Source organism: Venturia canescens, chromosome 1 (genome assembly GCF_019457755.1).
Source record: "Venturia canescens isolate UGA chromosome 1, ASM1945775v1, whole genome shotgun sequence".
In the NCBI taxonomy this organism is placed as follows: domain Eukaryota; kingdom Metazoa; phylum Arthropoda; class Insecta; order Hymenoptera; family Ichneumonidae; genus Venturia; species Venturia canescens.
This window is the reverse complement of record NC_057421.1, coordinates 15,148,368-15,173,581: the sequence shown is the minus strand read 5'-3', so window position 1 is coordinate 15,173,581 and position 25,214 is coordinate 15,148,368. Positions and strand designations below refer to the sequence as shown.

The following is a 25,214-nucleotide window of genomic DNA, read 5'->3' as shown; positions in this document are numbered from 1 at the left end:
TGCTCGTTTTCTCGTCGTCTCGATCGTTGCCCGTCCTCTCGTCGTCTCGTTCCTGATCCTTTCGTCCTCTTGGCCTCTCGTTCCTCATTCTCCGGTCCTGTCGTCGTCCCGTATCCTGGTCCTCTTATCCTCTCATTCTCATCCCCTTGGTCTCTCGTCATCTCGTTCCTCGTCCTCCCGACCTCTCGTTCTTGCATTCTCTCTCCCTCCTGTCCTCTGTGCCCTCACCATCCAGTCCTTTCGTTGTCCCGTCTCCTCGTTCTCGTTTTTCATCCTCTCGGCCTCGTTCCTCGTCCTCCCATCTTCCCTTCGTCCCGTCCTGGTTGCTCGTTCTCTCAACGTCTCGATCGTTGCTCGTGCTCTCATCGTCTCGATCGTTGCTCGTCCTCTCGTCGTCTCGATCGTTCCTCGTCCTTTCGTCCTCTTGACCTCTCGTTCCTCGTTCTCTCGTCCTTTCTCTCTCCTGTCTTTTGTGCCCTCGTTCTCCGGTCTTATCGTCGTCCCGTCTCCTCATCCTCTTATCCACTCGTTCTCGTCTCCTTGGCTTCTCGTCATCTCGTTCCTCGTCCTCGCAACCTCTCGTTCTTCCATCCTCTCCCCCTCCTGTTCTCTGGGCCCTCGCCATCCCGTCTCCTCGTTCCCGTTTTTCGTGCTCTCGTCCGGTCGTCCTCGTTCCTCGTCCTTTCGTCCTCTTGGCCTCGTTCTTCGCCCTCCCATCCTCCCTTCGTCCCGTCCTCGTTGCTCGTTCTCTCGTCGTCGCGATCGTTGCTTGTCCTCTCGTTGTCTCGTTCCTCGTCCTTCCATCGTCTTGTTCCTCATCCTCGTCCTCCCGAACTCATGTCCTCTCGTCCTTTCATTTTTCTGGCCAACGTCCTAGCTTCCATTCGCCCTCTCGTCCTCCCGTTCGCTCATTGCTAGCATCCTCTCGTTCTTACGACCCCTAATACTAACCTCCCAAAGTTGTCTTGTCAAAAACGATCTTGTCAAAAAAAACTTTTTAATAAAACTTTTCAAAAAACGAGGAAAGAGGAATGCGAGAGAGCAAGTGATCAAGGATGACAGGATGCGAGATTTAGGAACGGGGGAGTAAGAGAGCGAGTGAGCGAGAGAATGAAGGAGCAAGAAAACGGATGGAGACAAATATGGGAATAAGCGCGAGAATGAGATGACGAGCACGTGCGAGAACGAAAAATCAGATGCGGGAAAGTGAGCGAACCAGAAAGTGAGAGAACGAGAGAAGGCCAAAAAAATAATAGTAGAATGAGATTTACTCATGAAAGATAGGAACATAATTGAACTTAGATCGGAACTTACCTGCTGGAAAATGAATATAATCAGATCGGAGATCTTTATGCACACAATTAGCGCTTCATAATAAAAACAACGAACGTTGTTCAAAGCGACACGTCGGATCGACTGCTTTCACCAATGATAAAGAAAATAACCGTGAACGATGATTTTTCATCTCGTCAGCTTATGCCAGTCAATTCTGATAGTTATATTTTCATAGCACATTCGATCCTACAGTACGATTGACCATTGACGACTTCGTTTTAATGTAAATAAAAAAGTGACTGTCGCATTAACGTGTCAAAATAATTGTCTTTATATATTTGTCTCCATCCGTTTTCTTGCTCCTTCATTTTCTTGCTCACTCGCTCGCTCTTACTCTCCCGTTTCTGCATCCCGCATCCTGTCGTCCTTGATCACTTGCTCTCTCGCATTCCTCTTTCCTCGTTTTTTGATAAGATTTTTTCATAAGATCGTTTTTGAGAAGACAACTGTGAGAGGTTAGTATCAGGGGTCGTAAGAACGAGAGGATGCTAGGACGATGGTCGGGAAAATGAAATAATGAGCGAACGGGAGGACGAGAGAGCGAATGAAAGCTAGGGCGTTGGCCGGAAAAACGAAAGAACGAGAGGACATGAGGTCGGGAGGACAAAGACTAGGAACAAGACGATGGAAGGACGAGGAACGAGATGACGAGAGGGCGAGCAACGATCGCAACGACGAGAGAATGAGCAACGAGCAACGAGGACGGGACGAAGGGAGGATGGGAGGACGAGGAACGAGGTCGAGAGGACGAAAGGACGAGGAACGAGGACGAACGGACGAGAGGACGAAAAACGGGAACGAGGAGACTGGATGGCGAGGGCACAGAGAACAGGAGGGAGAGAGAATGCAAGAACGAGAGGTCGGGAGAACGAGGAACGAGATGACGAGAGCCCAAGGGGATGAGAACGAGCGGATAAGACGACCAGGATACGGGACGATGACAGGACCAGAGAACGAGGGCACAGAAGACAGGAGAGAGAAAGGACGGTAGAACGAGTTTACAAGAAACGAGAAGACGAGGATTAAGGAGGTTGAAGCGTATCGTTTGTTAAAACTATTTTTCAACTTTGCACATTAAAATTTTTTAAACAGAAAGCTTAAGACAGTATTAAAATTCTGTCGGGATATGCCGATGATTCACTGTCGTGAAATTGAAATATTTATTGTTGAAGTTAGCAATTTTTTGAAAGCTTCCATAAGAGCCCATGTTTAACCTTGTCATTTTCGACAATGAATATCTCGATTATTAGGCGGTGAAACCTCTTCAAATTTTTCACACATAATTAAGCGCTATTCAAGAAGATTCACGTAAATTTTCAATTCATTATTTTGGAATAATAAAATCTAATGTATTTTTTGTATGATGTCCTATATATATCGCTTCAACTTCCTTAAGACGATGAGAACGACGGAATGAAAACGGGCTCACGAAAGAGACGAAGAGGATGGGATGAAAGAAAGAGAAGCGGGAGAACACGGAAAGAGAGTATGAGAGAATGAGACGACGAAAATATGAGAGATGGAGAGGATGAAAGAACGAGTAGAGGAAACGACGAGGAACGCGATAATGTCAGAACAATAACTACGACACGAGAAATAACGAAACAAAACATTAAACAAAACAAAATTTTCATTCAATTTATTTTTATTTATTCGCCGGTCATTCATTGATGAAAAAATTGTCAATTTTCACCACTGATGCTACACTTGAGGATAATAAACTTATTAAGAATCTTAAATAACAATGAACAGTGTTCATCATTATTTCCTTTTTTTATTTACCTGTCTACGGAAAAAACAATTATTTGTATTCATTCTCTACGAACGCCCTGAATACAGATCATATGATGAGTCACTCATGAGGTACTCATCACGCTCATGTTTGACGTTCTCGTGATCTGTCACATACATTTGAGGGTAGTTCATGTCTCGCACATCAATTACTTATAAGTCGCTCATGAGCGACTTATAAGTCACTCACTACGCCTTACACATGTTTCACGCATGAGCAACTTATAAGTAAGTTATTCTCATTTGATACATGTGCAACGCATTTTGCGTCGCACATGTTTTTATTATATTTAACTCACCATAATTTTTTTACTCGGGTGTCTTCTACCCTACGTAGGAGATTAAATGTGTACTCGAGCAGGGTAGACGGTAGGAAATATGATGAAGGTGGAACAATATTTTATAGCGCCTTTCAGGAAAGATACTTGGACGCATTTGTTTGAAGAGCCGAGAGAACACAAAAATCCAATCTAGCAGATCGATTTTTAGTGAATTTCAGTTTAGAAAATCTTTTGTCCAGAACTGGTGAATTTGAAGAAGACCGACAGCATGCTCACTGCTGTCAGTGTGAAAATTATTCAGAAAATATTTTCTGGGAACACAACGAAAATATTGATCGAGAATGAATTATTTTTTTATCGTATTTTTGAGACGAACGTTTACGGTTTATCGCCGGTTTCATGCAAGAGAAAAAATCAAACTTCGGAATGTATTTTAATCTCGATTATACCGTCGCTATAAAAAAATCTGTCTCATCTCTTTTTATATTTATAATTGATATACGAGAATTTAGCACAGCACAAGCTTCGGCACTGATCCCATCTCGACGCGATAGTTGCATTTGCATAATGAAATTGATTATAAATATTCATGATTTAAATACGATAATAATTCATTCGGTGAAAGAAAGAGGCAGAAAAAAGTCGCGACAGAAATATTAGTCAATCTAAAATATATTTTGTACAATGAAGCTTGCATAAAGAGATGTGACAAAGTACCAGCAAGTTGATGGATGCTAAAATTCTGTATTTCGGATGCAAAAGTTTATTTATTTGTAGATTCATGTCAGCGTAACCGTAAGTGTTATCCTTTGAAATATCAAATGTGAGAATGAAACTTTTTGTCTCAATAATAATAAAAATTCCATCCCCATGACCCAGTTAATAATTAACAATAATCACCCCGGTACTTTTCGACGGTATGTTCCAGTCATAAATGAAAGTAATCCGGGATGAGGTGGAGTCGGGTTCCTGTATTTTCATATATACCGCAAGAGACATGCGTTTATAAACTTCGTGCAAAGGAAAAATCATGAAAAGCCCGCAGGCCATCGTTTCGTCGTGCCATTTTTTCTGTTCTCACTTTATACGCTTGTTTACGCAGTATTTCAGCATGAAATATATAAATATAGCATTTAGGCACGTATTTCGTATGGCGACTGTTTTCGCATTGATCTCGAGTAACCATATTTCGCCTGTCAGGACTCTCCGGGGTTATCGGTACGTTCAAATCTACATTCCCTTTATCCATCTTTGTCTTTTCCCTTTCGGGTTACCTATCCATACAGCGAAGTCTGTGCAACTGGAGAGATGAGTTTGGTTTTAAGTTGTCAAAGTGCCAGAGGGGGTGAACAAGGTTATATACCCGAGAGGATCGAGCCCTAATGACGCTTTCGATCAAAGCCACCCTCGCAGTACAACTGCTGTAGAATCTATATGTGTATCTCACAGTCGACGATTATATACATCACTTGATAGATACATAAACCTATACAGGCAAACTTACAGTGTACACAGATATGGAACATATAAATGTTGCAGAGTCCACACATTTTTGTTTCACATGCTGCGTGTATGGGCGCACAAACCTATCAGACAAGCGAGAGAACAATGATATTTCAAATTTTCATCTATTCTGTTCCGGAGCTCTGCACTCTAGTATTTTAAGCTATACATCCCTTTCGTAGTATGCAGAAATAGGTCGAGTCGAGACACTGTCATGATACATCGTTTTTGTCGTTTTTTTTTCTTTCTCGTCTTTTTTGTCTTCCTCCCCTTTCATTTTCGTTTGGTCGTTCATCTACGAAATCTATTTCTTCTCTCTTTCTTTCCTCTGGCGCGAGTGCTAATGTGTGTTCTCGCTTTCTCTCATTCTCGCACGCGCCTTGCTTCCCTTGCTATCTCTCAGTGGCAGAAACGCTCCGTCTACTAGAGCCTGGCGATGCGATTATGAAACGGTTAGTCTCCCGAGTGGGGCTGCTGTGTAGTTTGAGATGAGAGGCAAAATTTCACCCAGTTTTTACGAGCTAAAAGGCAAGTGCGAAAAAACGTCACTTTCATATATATATTCACTCATGCTCATGGCATTTAGAACCTCACAAAGGCGGTACAAGGGAATAAATAGATGGGGGCTCCCAGTTTCCTCTGTACGAATTTTCTGTTTTCTCTTCCAGTTTCACGATCTCAAATTTCCAACCAACCTCGCTCTGTCCGTTACCGTCGAAGCCGATGTACCTTTCTCGACTATTGATTTACTATTTGGCAAATTGATAACCGCGCCAGGTGGAGTGTATCTAACCGTACGCGAACGCACTTTCTCCTACTGCGGTCGATGAGGGAAACACACACGTCCGGGTTTTCATATTCGTTTAACGAATTTTGAATCGAATGTTTCTCGAGAGCCTTTTTAAGTAGAATTTACGTAAAAGATATTTACTCATCAACCTGCAATACTCATTCTGTACAAATATTTTTGTGTGAAATTCTCTTGAATTCCAACTGAGAGTACGGAGACGATTTTTTTTTGTATTATCGTGAGCGGTATTGGTTTATTGATCGTGTAGAATTCTTCTGAAAAGGAAATAAAATACTGGTCGCGTCATCGGTACTGACTATTCGGAGGCCCGAAATTGACATACAGATTTTGGGAATAATCGAGTTTCGTGCAATTCAAAAATTCTGACGAGACTTTTCCGATACTGGAGATTTCTAATCTTCATTTTTTTAGCAAGTTCTGCACTGTTCGATAGACCCGAATGAACAAATCTCATAACACATTCCTTCCTTTGGACAATTATCACTTGAAACGTTTTATGGTAAAAAACGATTTTTTGGTGTTGACTACGATGCTCATTTCCGGAATTTTTCATTAGTTTCTATTTTCCCAATACTTCAATTTTATCAATAACGTTATCAGATTTGTCCTACAATACGAGGGTTGAAAATAGTTGTATTATTAACAAACAACTCGATATAGCAGATGCTGGTCAGTTGAAAATTCATCAATATTCGCAGGTCAATCGGAACAATATTCGTTTCAAATATTTAAACGTTCTGCGCTGAGCATATTTCGCAAACAATCATTTCATTTATGCTGTTTGGGTCTAAAACAGAATTATTTATCTTCGGAAAAAGTTCTGAAACGTTCATTTTTCCACAAATGAATTTTTTATAGATCGAGTCGTTCCTGCGTTCGGCATCCATCAGTGCAATCAAACAAAATGGTGTTTATTTTTTAAGCACTGAAAGTGTTTTTCACCGCACTTCTTCGACGATTCCGAGGTTCGAAAAGCTGGTTTTTTTTTTCATAGAAACATTATTGATTCGGTACAGAAAATATGCTACCAGACAAAGGTAGCTAAAATTTAATAATCATTCTCATCGCATTTCGGGCACGCGGGAACTCCGCATGAACTAATTGAAGCAAATACAATGTTTATAATTAGATTCGTACCTGCAAATACTGAATAACCCGAAAACTTTTGGATAAATATATTTTCCTATATTTAATCGTTCTCAAATTAAAAGTTAGTTGCAAAAATATCGGGTTCTCGAAACGTCAAAATTTCATTACGGCCGTTACTACTGCACCGAATTTATTCACCTCGTTCACAATTAAAAATACTTTTACACCTTTTACCACACACTTCCAATGGATGTGATTTATTATTTCATCGAGAATATTCCAGCTCGATCAATCAAACTTAAGCACTTATCGTGTATTGCAATATTTTGTGAATTCGTAATGATGGTAGAGGAACGAGGGAGAAAAAGAACGAGTGAGAATAATTGCTCGCAGCCAACAGAGAAATCCACTCGGTCTGAACTAAATATCGTCGAGTTGGAAAAGGATGAGAGTTTCTAGTGCGAATTGCAAAAAGCACCATTTTACCTGATGTTCCGCTTCTCGAAGCTCTCATCGAAAGAGGCTTCTAGCTCCGACTTCAGTTTCCCGCCCTCTTTCTGTGCCCCATATATTTCCGCCACTTTTTTTCTCGTCATTATCGAGCTTTTCTGTACGTTCGTTCGATACCGCGCGCGCGACGTTCGACAATTCTAAGCCCGATAAAGAGGATTGATAGCGATCCACGGGGAAACCGGATAATGAAGATTCTCTCGCCAACGGCGAATGACGATGGAAATAAGCGCATATTGTTCAAACGAGATCGAGGTATATGCAGTTATCTGTTCATACGTGTGGACCCGTGTGAGTTCGCGCCCTCGGGTTTTTCATTTCGAATTTTTAAAAATTCGATTTCGCACATTGTTTTGTTCCACAATTCAATTAAAAAACGAATTTCGGTAAACTATCATCCAAATATGTTAGATTTAACTATTCGCAACGTATGAAAAAATGAATTTATATACAAACATCTGGCTGTCAAAGGTTAATTTTCTTGATAAATGCGTATTCACTTAAAACCGGACCATTAATCTCGAGGCCCCAGCGTGTAGACTGTTTTTATTTTCGACGTTTCTTCCATCCGTTAAGCTTCAAGCTTTGCTCCATTTTTCTCGCAACTTCCACTTTCCTTGACCCAAAACGTATCGGCGAGGCGATCGAATTTAAATGGTGAAGATCGATTACGTTTTTTTCCTACTCATCAATTTTTCGCAATCGATTAAATTCCATTAAGGGCTAACTCGATTTTCCTCAAACAAATTCAGCGAGAGAAGAATTCGATGGTACGTGAGGAAAGATCGTATTACGCACAGAGAATATTTCGCGTAAACCTTTTTTCCCTCTCGGATATGAAGAAAAATTAACATTGTAAATGGCAGCGTGTACGGAAGATCGGGGAAGCTATAAATATTTGAAAAGGGTGCTATTCATACCGCTCATGAATTTGGACACATTTGAATGAAACGTATATGTCAAGCGCTTATCAGATAGCCCTTCGAATTATAACTGTACATACGTGATACGTGGTATCTCTTTCAATCTCCATAATATTCTTGAAAATATGTAATAAGCTGGGCAAACTCGAGAATTCGGGGAATTTCGACGAACTAGGTGCGGTTACGTTCTGTCCTTTTATTTAATACACGAAGAGCTTTATTCCAGGGATTATGTTAGTTCGAGATGGACGGATTTTTCGTGAGCGTTTTCCCCGTTTGTGTTCCCTCCCTTTTCTTCCGTTAGGCAAAATCGGCCGAGGATAAAAATTCCGTTCGATGAATTATACTTTTTCTCTTATCATTTTCATTCTTATTCCTACCTCAAATCCTTCGCAAAGAACATCATAATAGGTTACTGCAAATTGAAGTGGATTACATCACAATCTAGATCCTTTCGCTCCGTCCCTCTCGTCCCCTTTTTCAGTCCCTCTTCCTCTCTCTGTATCATTCGCTTTTCGATTATGATATTTTCGAGGTTATGTACGTACGCTATCGAGGTATTACCGCGATTCAGAGCTCGCAACCCCTGCTCTCAAGAAGGTGAATGCCGCCGGAGAACACTGGGGTGGCTCTTCTGATGAGTTACTTCGAGCGGAAGTAATGATAATCTTCGACGATTCTCCTTTCAAATACGACAGAAAACTTGCTTCTGGAGCCCCACCAAAGACGAGAGTGAGAGAGGGGAAAGAAGAAAAGGGAGAATTTTCAACCCTCTTCGAAAAGGGATACCAATCGACCGGGGCTTATAAGCATTATGACACTTCGATTCTTCGCTTACTTCGCAACTTTGTTGAATTTCACCCGTCGCACCGGAGGTAGAAATCCGACGAGAAAATTCACCTCAACACCTTCTTGACTTTGATGCTTTATTATTTTCGTTTTACGTACAAATTCCATGGTCATAAGTCCTACAACATATTTCTCTACGTAAATTTATATTGTTTTTCGTACCCCACCCGCGAGCAGGGCGAGCTCTTAGCGTACATAATTTATGAAATAACTGTTCCTTCATCTCTACGTATTTCATTCCAAGCGATAAAATATTCTTGAAGATTGATAAAGTTTTGGATAACTGCTCCAGAGTCGCCAGAATGAATTGTGTATGAGTCAGTAAACACACCCAAAGAGGTTCGCGGCGACTCGAGGAGGGGGCGAGAAACGTGTGTGCTTCAAACATTAGGAGAGAAGTTTTGACAGAAATATACATTTTCGGAATTCGATCCTGTAAAGCGTGTGGCTTCGTCTTGGCTCCACGCACTTTATGGTCTTGAATATTTAACGTACGGGTGAGATTCTTAAAAGTAATATTACGTCGTTATGATGTATAAGGGGGGAAAAAAACGTCTAGAAATATTGCATTATTTAGTGTTTCGTTGAGTACATTTTTACGAGTTTCGAGATCGAATGAAATACTTGAAGATTTGTTGATTCGACTGATTATCGAGCGATTGATTTATCGGATAATCGGGCTTTTGTATTCGGGTTTATTGGGGCATTTGAAATAAAAATTTCTTTGAAACGCCTCTCCCATAATTTTTCATGTTTTCCTGAGAGCGATTGCCTGGCAATATGAATAACTCTGAGGAATCATCCCACCGAGTGCTCCCCCTTATTCTTCACGCGAGATAAGACATGGTTTTACAGTTACTACGATTAGCGAAATTAGTTACGTAGAGGAAAATCAAGTGAGGGAGAATATTTGTCCCTGCGTACACGAAATATCGATGTCCTTACAAAACTAAGGTTTCCCGGAGATCCAAGAATTTGAAAGAATTGCGAAATAAGCGAAGGCTATCAGGGCTCCTTCATCAGCAATCTTTTCATCGTGGGTCGCTCGCGAAAGAGGATAAAATTTGTAGAAGCACATTTTCGTGCCCCGTAACCCGCGATCGTAGATAAGAAAGCGAAAAAAAAAACAAAAAATAAAGCCAGACCTAGTACGATTACCAGAAACGAGTACGCTTGAAAAGGACGAGAGGCAAATAAGTACGATTAAGGGGTGAGGATAATCCGTCGGCAAATTCCCTGGCCAGAGATGCTTCTTCTCATGCTTTATATCTCATTGCGAGAAACGAGACAAAGAAAAAAACATTTACTCAATACGAAGGTGCTAAATAAAAGGTCCATGAAGCAAAACGATTGTATTTTATTTTTTTTTTTTTTTTTTTTTTCATTTTATTTTTTATTCATTCTCTTTCACAAGGAATAATAAAGTTATGCATTTGACAATCAATTTACCCTATTCAAGAAATGTATTTCTTCCTGGAAATCTCTCTTCGAATAAGGAATAATAAAGTTATGCATTTGACAATCAATTTACCCTATTCAAGAAATGTGTTTCTTCCTGGAAATCTCTCTTCGAATAACACCAAGAGAAAAGAATTTATTTCCGATTACGAAGAAGTACAACCGTCTAGATTCGAGATAAAAATAAGTCTAATTGTTTGAAACTTTGTTAATACACTTATTTTTTTATTGCCTCCTACGAAGATGTTGAAAAATCGTTTTCAAGAGTACGGAAACGACGATCGTTGAACGTGAAAATTAGCTCGAGGCCCCGCTCGCTCACTCGTGTCATTCGGCTTTGGCTTTTACCCTTGTGTACTCCACGGTCTGGGCAACGACGTCGACGAAAAGGACCAGTGCAAACGATGATGGTGAGGAGGAGGAGGACGACGGCGACGAAACCGGTGAAAAGGGAAAGAAAAAGGCTGGAGAATGAGAACTGAAAATGCGCTTCACAGCAACGGGCGCCAAGGGAGCGTGAATAAATCGGAAAAGTGCTCTTGGCCGAGATCGTCAGATCTGGGCCCATGCACCGAGTCATTCGCCTTCCCAAAGGCTTCCCTTTGCTCGTGCTTTTCCATCACCATCCCATTCGTACGTATTTTTATACATTTTCGACGTATATTGCCACATTAAAGCCACCATCAATTCATTTCGTGTCTTAATTATACAGATTTACGATAACATCGATTCACCCCTCGGCAGAGTGGGCCGACCATTTTAATAACAGTTGCGGAAGAACGCGATCAATGTGGACGCCTACTCGTAAAAATGAGCAATCCATTATAAAAACTCTCGGACTCTTTCGAGAATCCGTTACAAAGAATTACGAACGAACTTTACGGGCAGGCAGGCTCGTTTAAGGAGGGTGGCTAGCGACGATACAATGTTGCCGTGCTAAACCATGTTGAATAGATTAAAAATTTCAAAATGATAAGAATTTAATAAAATTTGGTGAACATATTCTTTAGTGCCAAATTTGAAAATACAAATTTTTGGAGATTTTTCTTCTGTACAGTTATCGGGTAATTGATCACTAAAGTTCACGTGTTTAAGCATAGCGTTTCCACATTCCGGGCATAAGAAATCTGCTTTAATGCGCAATTACTCGATAACTAAGCAGACGAAAATTTTGAAAAAAATTGTGTCTTCGCACTTGATGTTGAAGAACATTATCACCAAATTTGATCAATCTTTTATTATTTTGACGAATGTAGCCATCCTCCTTAAGGAAGTTCAAGCGACATAAATACGATAGCACACGAAAAATACATTAGATTTTATTAGTCCTCGCTAATGAATTGAAAATTTGCGTAAACCTTCATGAGCAGCGCTTCGTTATGTGGGAAAAATTTGGAGAGTTTTCACCATCTGGTAATCGAGATATTCATTGTTAAAAATGACATGTTAAACATCGGCTCTTATGGAAGCTTTCAAATAAAAATTACGAACTTCAACAATAAATATCTCAATTTCGAGACGGTGAGTCATCGCGGCATATTTCGCCAGAGGTTTAATACTGTCTTAAGCTTTCTGTTTAAAAAATGTTATTGTTCCAAGTTTTTCCATAAGAAACGTTTGAACCTCCTTAATCATTCAATTTCACATAATTATTAATCCAGAAAACATAACTTTGGTGAGTGAGAACGATATTTTTAAATCAACGATACACGATCCGTGTAATCGCCCTATCGCTTTACAATATTGATGAGAATTATCGCAGAATTTTCGAAATAATTCAGCGAATTATGCATCCCATTGAAGTACGATTCGACAGAATTTTACTGAATTTTCAAGTGCATAAGAGCATGCCACTTAAAATTCCCATATGTCGGATCAGGGGTGTTGAACGTCAGGGCAAATAATAATTTGCAAATTAATGAAAATTCATTTCATCTACTGGAGAAATACATGCCAGAACGAAATTTTAACTCGTCGTTTAAAAAACACTCAGCACTCTCAGCTTATTTTTCAGACACAACAAAAATGATATCGAATAAAAGCTTGAATTTTGTATCATCCAATCTCATTATCCGGGGGTATTCACCTGATTCTCTAAACGTCATTTCATCTGCGAAAAATTCTCGAACGAGAAATGTGGACCCTGCTCAAGACCCGCCTTCGTTTCCACAGCCTTTACGTTTATGCGATTTCACTTGGGCCGTCCATAGAAAACTTTTCTACCAATGGTATGTACCTATAGGTATGTATGTATTTTCTCAAAAAGTTTGACGTCGTGCCTCGTGACCATATATGTGTATATAATGATAGATATGTGTATGTATCTATATACACGTCAAGTGAAAAGGAACACGAGCGTTTCTGCGTCGTGCCTAGACCGTAACTTTCTTCGTTACCCTCTTTTCCAGAATGGCGTCAACATTATTCTCGTATAATAAGGAGCCGAGTGGAATAACTTTGCGTCGGACGCAGCGTCTTTTCTCCACTCTGTTTCGAGCTCTACTCCAGTCTCTAATTCTCTATCTCAGTTCCTCTTATCGCGAGCATAATACCGACCGTCAAGATTTCTTCGCGAATACGCTGAGGAGAAAACTCGGAGTCTTTGGACCCTCTCGTCACGAATAAAACTCACCGCCGGCTTTTCTCTCGCCCCCTTCTCCTCTACTGACCCCGACGGCTTCGCTACTTTATTTAGTTGTTTTTCTTTCCCTCTCAATCCTCGCATACATCAATTGTTTCTCAAGACAAAAATGATTATCTTGTTTGAGTCTGAATTCGGAAATGCAATACTCGCGCTTTCCAGACGTTCACCAAAAGTTCTTGCCTAACTGATAAAACTTATTACTGAATTTTTCATTGTTTCATGTTTTTGTGGTACAGAGAATTATTAGAATTGCATTTGATCACACTTTTTTTTAGATAAACGCAAAATAAATTCTCACCACGAACTTTTCAGGTTTTGAAAAAATTTTATTTTCAATATGCCTCGAAAAACAAAGCCGCCCATTATCTGTAATTATTATTACCGCGCGTTTACGATTAATTGTGAGCTGCTGGTTTATAACACTTTGGTGAATTCCTCCTTGTATAATCGTTCTTAGGGGTGGGGAAACGTGAACGATTTCTCGTTTCCGGAAGGAGAGAACGGTATTGAAATGCATATTCATGGAATTCTGTACACTTTTGTAGAAGAATCAAAGAAATAAATAAGTGGCTTAATAAATACAGACATAGATCCAAACGCGAAAAGCAACAGAGCGATAGTGAGAGAGAGAGAGAGAGAGAAAGAGAGAAAAAGTGAGCCTTTGAAAATGCGGTTTACCGAGGTCGAATGATGATTTCCTTGGCTCATCCTGTATGCCCTGAGAGCAAATAGTACTAGTACAGCCGAGACGAACAAACGAGTAATATCAAAGGTGTAGGCAAATGAGGCAAGTTCATATTACAGTAAACTTTTCTACCGGAAGATCATGGGCCACGAGTAACCAAGGGATTTATCTTCCATGCCTAAGTCACCAGGTAATCCAGCTTTGAGATTCTTCCTCGTTCGTATAAGTAGATACAGAGAGTAAGTCCAAAAGCGACGTTTATGCGAATTTGTCGTGAAACAAGTTTCCATGTGCACTGCACGATAATTCAAGTACGTTGGTACATTCGTATTTTTTTTCTCGTGTAGTTGCAACTACAATGGGACCTCCACTGTCATCTGTAGAATTTACTCAATTTTTTTTGCACAATAACAATTTTTCTATTTTATGACAGTTGATTATTTTTAAGGATAAATTCTTCTCTTCAATGGCTCGTGTAACGAATGTTTTTTTTACTGTAAAAAAGTAATCCCCATTGAAAGGACACCCCTGACGTTTTTTCGAGGTTATATTATTCCGTTATTAAAAATTCCTTTCTTGATTAGGAGCTCAACCCTCTCACAGCTTTTGTGTCCATTGTTCTAGGGTGAAAAAATTTTATAGTCTCATGGCGTACACGTAAAAGTAAATGTCCATTCTTGTACGAAATAAAGAAAAAAAAAACATCATGTGCACGTTTGTATTTCTAAGAATATTTCTTAAAATTTGAAGTAATTATGAGATGAAAGGCACAGTCTTTTGAAACACAGCTAGATGCGGAATTCTCGAGTGTTAAAATTACCGGGGATATTTAATTCGCTAACTTCGTTCGCTTATCTCGCGTTCCGTTTATTTGAGGTTTCATCCATGTTGTTATGTGCCATCGTCCTATTTGAGCATATTTCTCATTTGCATCTGTAGTTAATGAAAAAACAATCCGTTGGTTTTGATGAATAGTTATAATGGAATAAAAATTTTGCGGAGAGAAAAAATGTTGCAAAAAATTGTACATTTTTTGCATGCTGACTTTGGGCGGTACGTCAGAGCGTTTTAATAATTTTAATGTTAATTTCGATGAGCTAGAGTGGATGTCGCGGGAGATGCACGACGAGCTCGTAGATTTGCATTACGAGCGCAAATATAATAGCAAAAAAAAATGTTTAAGCTTCGAGATCTGACAGCATTTTCATGGTGAAAGTCTGTTTATCTTGGGTTAAATTTATGTGATACACTCTCGCGATTATTGTCGTTTCAAATACACTCGTTTCATTTTAATAAACATTTCATTCCATGATTCAGAATATTTTTCATATGAACATTATAATATTAAAATAAATACCGTTTAATAATTCTGATTGGAAGCCAAATTAAAATGGTTCAATCCACGTATTTGTAGAATGACACTTGGAATCGTGATGATTATTTCGATATGAAACATTTGAAATAACGAATATCAACGAATGCGATTTGCATCGGTGAAAATAGTACAATCGATAACTTCAACAGTGGTACAAAAGTAATGGTTTGACAAAATAAACCCATAATCCATTAAAAGTCAGTAAAAAAAAATTGGAAAATCAAGTTTTATTATAGAAAATGGCCAAATTGAAGTTTTGGAGTTCTAGACACTTGAAATTTTCGTGGGTGCAAATTCGCACCAGTGCATGGTCTCTACGGGTTAATAAGAAACAGAAAAACCATTCGAGCACGCATTGGTGTTTTAATTTCTCAAGCCACGAATACTCTGCATTGCCAACCAAAATTTCTCTGGCTAAACTTTAAGTCTCTGTTCCCCATAATCCCCATTGAGGCAAGAGAAGATTATATATGTATAGTACGTATAGCTATCTACGTTCCGATGTCTCAATAATGGCTTGCCTGACCGCACTCGTCGGTTCAGCTCTGCAACTCTCGGGCATTCTTCCTGTACTGGGATTGGTGGAAGCATTATAGGAAAAGTGAAGGGCTCTTGTCGACATTTCTGCGGAAAGCTGCACACGCGAATATACGCAAGCTCGCCGATGAAAGAGTTCGAGTAAGCGAAAGTGGACGAGCTTTTCAGATAAACTAAGAAAAATAAGTGAGAGAAAAGCGCAATAAATAAATAGGAGAAATAAGAATACTGGAGCGAGCAAAAGAGAGAGAGAGATGGGGAGAAAAGCGTAAATAACAGTTGAAGATACGAAGGGAACATGGGAGAGATGAAGAAAGAGATTAAAAATGGAACAGCCAAAAAGAATCGAATCGTCTATTGCCACGCTCAAACTTTCGATGAATCTTCCAGATAAATCTACAGTTCAAGCATCAGAATGAGCCTCTTAATTACTTTACGTCCTTCACATAGTCTGGGCTAGGGAGTGAGCGTCGAAGAAAAGTCTCTCGGCGAGGGCTGGGAGCACAAGTATATCGCGTTGTACAAAAGATTTGATACAAACTAGCTCGAGCCAAGTTTCGTGGTCATTCATCGCTTTGTTGAACTGTGAGAGAGCGAAACTTTAGTAAAACTCTTGTTTCCTATGTATCTTTGTGCTCGGTGCGAAAGTTTGTAAATATAATTTCATGCATGGTTTGGCGAGCGTATTTCTCGGTTCGGATTTTTCATAAACAACGACAAACGTGCTCGAGCTTTGTTCCAACAGGAATGAACAATTTTGATCAAGATAATTATCGTTTGGAATATTATCGGTTCACGATATCATTTAATTAGCCGAGCTTCGTAGGATTGAATTATAAATTGTATTCTGCACCAAATGGGTTTTTTCCGGCCTGATACGATCCTCTATTTCGTGCAAAAAACGAGGGCCCATATTTCTCCAGCCAATTTGCATGTTTCGATCCGTTCACATAATGACATTTTTACACATTTCGAGCTGGATAATAATTAGGAAAAGTATTTGGGGAATTAGTTCGTGACAGATTCGAATAATTCTTTGCTGTCATGATTATTTCGAGGTACGTTTTAATATTTTTCTTCTATCAGATTTGAAAAGGCGAAGGGAGCGTAAAAAATCGTCGAAACAGGAAAAAAATGTTTGCAATATCCACTTCCTTTGTTTCGCTCCGATACGTACGAGCTTGCATGATATTGTACAAAAATTTACACCCTTACAGCTTTTATCTATGCGATATAGATTGCTATAAATATCGCACGGGTTCTTAACTTTTTTACGCCCCATCAGCATTATTCGTCCGCGTGACATTTTAATTATCCTCGTGTATAAATCTCGTACCCGGGCGAACGACCCTACCGGATACCCAAGTTACGGGGATGACGAGAACGCTCTCGCCATTCACGGTTTATATTATTCTCACGTTCCTTTTTTTTCGCTTGCTCTGTATCGCTGAATTTATAGGTTGTAAAACCGAGCGTAAATTTTTTTGTCCCGCAATCTTTTTATTTATCGTGTGATACGCGCTCTGAGCTGCTGTCCAATATGGCGAAAAATACGATTTTTTTAAACGTCATGCTGATAGTTTTCGAGAGAAACATGAACTATTGCAGAGTGTCAAAATGAACGGATTTTTCGAACTTGTGGTATCGCGCCAGGGGCACCACTCACAGTGCCAATCCATCTTCAGAGTTTTTCACTGTTCTTACTTGACCTGTAAACTGCCACTTATGAATATTCGCAGATTTATACGGTATTGGATGTGGAGGTCGGAATAAAGCCAGTTTCGGTTAATCGCGGAATAATTTTCACTCGATAATCAACCGAATTCGGTATTGAGGCACTTACAACTTTATTTTTGAATTTAAGCCACCTTGGCGCGAATAAAAATAGCGATTTCTCGTGCTAATCCTGGCGAAAAAGATTCTGCAGAATTTTTCCGATAGAAATCAATCTCATTGGCGATCCATCTCGACAAAGTATACAGATTCTGTACCTCTGCTTCACTCCTTTTGTACTAAATTAACGTCAACTGTTCGAGACCTCAGTTTGCGTTGGATTCACCGGTCAAAGAAATGAAGGAAAGACGAGGAGTTAACATTCATGATGTGATTTTATAGAAAGTGGAAGCACAGATTTTTCTCGGCGTTTCTTATTGTGGTCCACACTCGGCGGATAGGTTGTTCGATTTTCCTGGTAAGCGTGAGGAGCGAATACAAAAAAAATGATAATGAAAATAGAGAAAAAGATGAATACAAATGAAATTGTTTGTCAGTTGCTTCAGGGCTCGAATGAGAATCGAAAATTTCCGATAACGTTAGAATTTCATTGAGGAGAGTTTTCAAATGGACTAAAAAGTTTTTCAGATTAATTCGCGTAAGGAAAGAGGCGGAAAAAGAGAATGAGACGAGAGAGAAAACAGCAGATCGGTGGACGAGAAGGAATAAGCTCGTACACGTCCTTGAGAAGGAGAGTTTTTCCTCTGGAAAACATATACGAAAGGTCGGATGTTGTGGAATTTGGAATGAGGGTGTTTCCGGTTTTCTCGATAGTTCATTTCGTTCCGGTTTGCTGGACGTGTAGAATCGAAGATACACATCGATACGTGAGAGCTTCTTGTCTTTCGGCTGTTGTTCGACTTTTCGATATTTCTCTTTCGAGCGCGCACTCAAAGAATCTCGATCGTTGAGAAAAACGTATCGAAACAGATTTGGGGGATGGGAAAAGAAGAGCGAAACGGTCTTCGTTGAACAGCTATGCTTCCAAAGAATCTCCTTCGCTCAAGTACCGTGTGCGACGGCAAGTAAAGAAAAACTCGGTCTCCTTTCATCCCCCGAAGTTTCGATAGAGACAGCACAAAGTTTTCAGCCCAAAGCTTTGCAACCTCGGCATCATCGAAAATTCTTCTTTCCTCCACTTTCTAGGCAAGCTTGCTTCGAGAGCAGAGGAAGCAGCTTGCTCACGGCGCGAACTTGTCGAGCGAACAAATTCTCGGTGTTTATATCTTCTCTTTCGCGGAATTTTACACATGTGTGTAAGCATACGTATGTTGAATCCGTGAGAATGTTACCCGAGCGGAGGGTAGAAGGAATATTACGATCGACAACGACTCGCAGCTCGGTGATGAAGCTGGCGAATTGAGTCGAAAGTTATTTCTTCCGGAACGAATTTCTAACGGAATTCACGCCCCTAAACGCGTTAGTCTTGGAACCGTCGTTTTTGAGGGTGATAAAAAAATGGGGAAATTACCACTAACTTTTTGGTGATAATCGAAATACGGTGCCAAATCGAATTTTCGATCGCTCAGAGGTTGCTTTTGTTTGGGAAAAACTCATTCGACGACTACAAAAGAAATGACGTGAATATCCACTGAATTATTCCACTGGAATCGGATTTTGCGGTGTATCCGAACTTTCGATCGATAATTGAAGCAGCCAAAGATTTCCCAAATGCTTCCTGCTACCGAGAATCTTGGTTTTGACAGTTCGTAGGCATCGCAGGTAAAAGTACACTACGATGGGGTGATCGGTGAAAATGGAAAAACTTTAGAAACCGCTTACCAGCAATTGCTGCGAGAAAAAGAGGGAGAAAAAGCCGGTAGGCGTGGGAATTCCGATAGCCGTTTCGACGGCGCGCCGTACTTTTCATGATTTCGTTATTTCACGACCGTCTCCGTTCGACCTTACAAATCTCACGCGTCGTTTTCGAGCGCGGGAGTTTCGAATCACACAAGCAGGATCATGATGAAAATAAAATGTAAACACACTTGGCACACACGTAACTCGGGAGTTAAGCTTGTTTCATCGATGCTGCACACACTCGAATCACGGTAGCAGTAAATCCTTTTGTATTAGCTTATTCGTTCGGAAAATCCTTAATATCGGAACGATTATAACTCGGCAAATCCCATGAAACGTCGAAACATGTAATTTTTCACACTGTAACCACACAGAGTACCGTAAGTTAGAGAAGGAAAATTAATATTTTCTCAAGCTCGTTTTCGTTTATTTTTTTCGATAAAAAGTTACTTTTATCCAACAATTTAGTTTCTATAATTTTTTATATCACGGACGTAACTTTGCTCCCAACTGAATAAGTGTAATCCTCGTTCAAGATACTTTGTTCACATAGAAAACGAAAATGATAAATAAACTTGATCGATAAACAAGGAAATGATGGTTCTTCGTGAATTAACGCAGCTTTATTATACCGCAACCGCAGACTCGAGGTAACTTTTGTGAGCGATCTATTTTTTTGTTTTTTCCATTCACCCCGAGAACATACTCGGGGATTCTTATCGGTACCGAGTCGACAAAATTGCTTTACGAGCTTGCGGTAAAAGCTCGAGTTTCTGACGACGCTCGAGCCGCAACTGAGGTCTCCCGCCGCAAGCGCCATCAGCCTCCAGTGCGTCGAATCGTCGCATACTCCATATAACCTCGTCGCACGGCCATTTCGGCGCCGAAAGCGCGACGTACGTTATCGTAGCTGCGCGAGAATCCGCCATCCACTTTTCTCCCTATCCGCTCCTGGTGCATCCTCGAAACCTCCACCCCTTGCAGGAAAACTGGAGAGCGGTACAGCGACATTTCGTATGCTTATGCACTTGCATATATAGAAGCATAACGTATACTATGTACGGAGGAAAATTAATATGAAAATTCAAGTGAAAAGGGTGAACGACCGAAAATTCATTAGATTGCGAAAATTCAGACGCCCTTTTGCTTTCAATAGCTCGAAATACGCGTATGTTAATAATATAAGACCGAAGCGTTGCATTATCTATATGGCTCGGTCGACTATGTGTGCGGCAGCGGGAGCGCCGCTTCTCGGCGAGAGCTCTCGAGTGATTGATTGGCGCAGAAACTACGGGACTGATTGAATCTTTTTTACGTTTCAATATCGATATATCTTTCTCACTTTTTCTTCCGATGTTTTCATCTCTTTCGCATCCCTTTTATCATCGCCGTACATTTCCACCCATTTCACCTCTTGCATTTTACATGCAGCCGTGGACCCTCAGCTGTGCCGTCTTTCCAGGCGTCGAAAAGCCATCGTGAATTATTGGATGAAAGTGTGCAGTTTATTTAATCGCATTTTAACACGGGGGTGACACGAAAATGCGTGGAAATCAATGGAGGATCTTGTAGCGATGGTTACCTAAACGAATAATGTGTAAAAAGGCTGTCCGTTTGCGTAAATATTCTTCGACCTGGTACTTCGTCGTCTCTCGTTTATAATAATTGGTCGCAGGTCCATCGTATTTGACAATTTTTTTCAGTTTCCGAACATCAGTTACTTGGTCGCGAGCGTCATCAATGTGGAACGCGATTAAAGTGCAGTTTGACGTCGAAGAGATTCAATTGCTATTTGCAATTAATTTTGTTTCACAGTAATATCATGGGCAAGCTACGTTTTTTAGATTCATTGAATACATATTCAGTAATTATTTTTGTTGAACTACTGCACGATGTTTTCTGACAGTTGAAATATGTGAAAGTCCCATGTCCCGAAACCACGACCCGGAGTAGTGACATGCAGACTCGTCGTTTCGGTTCGCAGCGTGCATTATATGCTTTTTTCGAATGCTGCAATATACTTCACAATCTATCGAGATGAACCCTCGAAAATAAACCACTGTTTTCTCCCTCTCTCTCTCTCTCTCTCTCTCTCTCTCTCTCGGCTCCTGGAACAACGAACATCACCAACATTGATGGAAGAAATTGTGCGGCTTGATGAGTGCTGGATCGCGTGAATGAGCCTCGGGCAATTGAAACCAGCTGCCAATCTGTGGCACCGGGTCACCAGGGTACTCTCGTGACATTAATTAGAACCACGCCTCATCTGTACGTCGCTTGTCCTACTCTCGTAGCCATTCCAACTCTTTTGACGACGATGAAGGAAAGTTATTTTTTATGGCTCGTCCCTGTCGATTAAAATATTTCATACTCCATGGTATTTACTTTCGTTCAAGAATCTCGAGGGCGTTGTCATTAGGACGAAGCACATGTGCGATCACGTTCACCCTGCAACATTCGTTGGCGAATGACACTTTTAGTGTGCTCGGGAAACCCTTGAAGAAGCTTATTTTATCAGTTGTACTTTTTGTTCGTCGTTATAAATTCACAAATACTCGATTGGCTATCAATCTTCTTTATCTGTTCACGCTATGATATTCCCCCAAAGTCGACAGGTTCTATGTTTGTTATTTTCTCTAAATATAATCCAGAGATTTATTTTGGGACTCGATCTTATTTTAGGGGAAATTGTCTATTTTACTCCTTGATATCTTGTTTACGATTTTCGATGGAAATTTTAACAAATAGATGAAAAAATGGCTAATTATTTAGCAAAAAACAACTCTCCGTAAAATTCGGATTTACCCCGAATTTCCGGGGTAATTCCGCACGACCCCTGAATCTAGATTGCATTAGAAATTGGTACACTTATTGCAAACATATTTTCGACTCGTACTTTCGCTTGTGCAACTTTGTGAGCTCACATTTCGCACTCGATTCACATAATTCAGTCTTCGGTCGGTGAATTTTCATATTTTTCAAAAGAAAAATAACTTTTTTGTTTTTATATCTTTTAATGCTACATTTACGCACTCAATATCATAAGTTGGTGTTTTCTCTTGCATGTATTTACGACGTAAATCAATCGATATGTGGTTAGAGCAGAACGTCCGGAATTCCCCAAACAATAAGCCGGGTTCGGAATTGCCCCTAACTTCGAAATTTCACAAATTAATAAATAATTTAAAAAACAGTAGGCTAGGTCCAAGTTTCAACTGCGTTAATGATTTTTATATGGAACAAAGACATTAAATTAATTTTTTTAATAACATTGAAACCGTTTATCTCGTAGTTTCATCAATTCAATGTATAGGCAAAAATTCGATCAAAATGTACGAAATTTTATAATCGGCCTTAGTGAAATCGAGTACCACGTTTCTATTTCAGAGAGCAATGGAATGAAACTTGCTTGAAAATAGGAAATAACTGTCTAAATGAAATTATGATGTAATCATCATGTTCGTATGAAGCGACTAAACAAACATTTATATTTCCCCTCCAGGCAAAAACAATCTACATTAAAATAGTTTACAAGTTGTGTTTGTAAATTCTATCAGGAGAATGTTTTCGGAAATCTAAGTGTAGTTACGTAACATTTGCCAACTTCATAGCAATGTCTCGAACAATGCAAAATTAATTCCAGTACTTATCAGTTTACCCGTCGCACAAATAGCTGCAGCGTCGCGCAGTTGAGGCTTTTAACTTTCATCGAAATAAAAAAGTTTGAAAAAAAAGAAAACAGAGCTGAGAGAAAAACAAAGAGATGGAAAATGAAATACACTCCACAAGGTTTTTCCATCAACTACCTCGACGTCCGCCTGCTTTGTCGTACTTCGTTCCAAAGTGCCCTTAAGAAAATTTTCATAAAGTTAGAAAATGCTTTACTCGGAACTTGAAATGGTGTTGAGAATTATACTTTCTCGGCGTTTTATATCGGCCCCGTTTTATTCTACTTCGATCTTGCTCACACCAATCTTTTTCGTTTCACTTATATTACGACGCCTCAGCCTGGCTACCCTCTCCTGTAGGTCGAAATATAACTCGTCGAGGGTTAAACCCCCGAAGAATGGCAATTTCCGGACACGAGGACGAGGCGCACGGATGTGAGAGATGATGATTTGCCGTCGTTAGCTTCATCGTTGCTCCCAGCTCTATCCTTTTGCTACTCGCCTCCTCTCGTTTTTTCCTCCAGCATCATTTTGGCTGACTGATAGACTTTTAGCCCGTACTGGATTCCTATAAAGACCTTTGCTCCGAGCAATGAAAAAACCACGAATAAGTACGTGTGAGAGATCGCTTTCGCCTTTTTCTCGTAGTCCAGTCTCCGGGCCGAATTCTCACAGTTTTTGCTAATTCGAAAACGTCCCTATTGGAATCGTTGTTTTTCACTATACTTCAATTTTCTCACTTTGTTGCATGAAGTTTGATCGTGAAGAGTACAAGTTGCTTCTCACGATGGAGAATTTGATCAAAGCGAAGGACGTTTATTTCTGATGTTTCTGTCAAGGTCACAACTGTGGGCTTCCCAACAAATTCAACATCAACCACCACCACCACCACCCACTGAACTTCTAAAACCCATAAACTTCACAATGAACTATCTTGATGTTGATATAAGAAAATATTTATTCTCATTAAATGGTATGAAACACGGACACGGCCAAAGTACAAATTCTTGCAAAAGCAGTTTGAGAATTAATGAGTTTACAAACTGGTAGTTGAAATTTTCGATAATTCACAAGGGCACTTTCGAGCACTCAATTTTTCTTGGATCCTGCTACAAAATAAATGTTGTAACGGTCCTTGTGCGAGTTATTGTTGTAACGATGTTTTAATTACCGTGGCACGAACTTCAAGTGACACTGCAGAATTCACTTTGTGCAATTATACCGATCAACGAAAACCGAAGCATTAATTAATCTCACGAGGAATCTGAAGGCAAACGTCATTAATCAAGGGATTATTCATTGAATGAGTAAGCTAAGTTCACCGCGAAAATACTGAAAAGCTGACAACAAAGAAAACCCTTATTCACAAGAGAAATGGTCCAGTAGTATCTCCACTCGAGTTAAAAAAAAAAAAAAAAAATGAAAAAAATTACCGGAAGCTTTACATTTTCCTGCTAGAACATTTTGGAGCTCCGAAGTCTTTAGTTTGAGAGGAAAATCTTACTCGAAGCTTTGACTAAATTGTTTGCAATGTAGATGGCCACTGAAGAGAGTGCTCCTCGAAAAAATCTCCCGAAATCCAACTCAGCAACCGCTACTAAATCCATGAGTGACAGAATCCGGCCAATTCTACAAGAATAAAAATCTTCATCCGGAGTATTTAACTACTGCTTCGCTTCGGCCACTTCAGAGTCCACCTCTGCGGGTCATTAATGAACCAGTTCGCACGCGGCTCCATCTCGGCGTTTCTTCGCTCTGCCGTTTTGAATAATTAACGAAGATTAGTGAACGCCCATGGGCAGTGATGGATACCAGGATGAACGATTATTGATGAGTACAATTATCTTTAGTAACCGAACCCCCGTAACGTACCAAATCCTCGCAGAATTTCTCGAGCCAGGCGCATTATCGGAGGTGAAAATACGAAGTGAATTAAATACCGGCTAACAGGAAATGTGCTCGAAAAGGTTTCAGGAATAGTCGCCAACATGGCCAAAGCGACGCTAGCAAATATACGAAAGTTTCGTGTCCTTAACGAGCAATCGCTTCCACGCTAGGGTTTCAATCAATGAGGGTGCCAATTCTGGCTCTTCATGCCTCTGTCATGGAACTGTCGAAGTGTGGAGAATAACGGGAGAGCTGGTGATTTCGCAGGCACTCCTGGCTATAATGTGAAACTTCT

The 25,214-nt window shown here is 40.1% G+C and overlaps 1 protein-coding gene across 2 annotated transcripts in view; it reads right to left on the bottom strand.

The window, feature by feature from the left end:
• LOC122410276 (uncharacterized) overlaps positions 1-20,165 on the bottom strand; it is a 58,321-nt gene extending 38,156 nt beyond the window's left edge. For both annotated transcript variants that reach the window (XM_043418424.1, XM_043418433.1), the window contains exon 1: positions 19,347-20,165. In XM_043418424.1, the coding sequence (XP_043274359.1) occupies positions 19,347-19,434 (88 nt within the window). In that variant the 5' untranslated portion in view covers positions 19,435-20,165. The remainder of the gene's footprint in view (positions 1-19,346) is intronic.
• Positions 20,166-25,214: the final 5,049 nt, after the last annotated feature.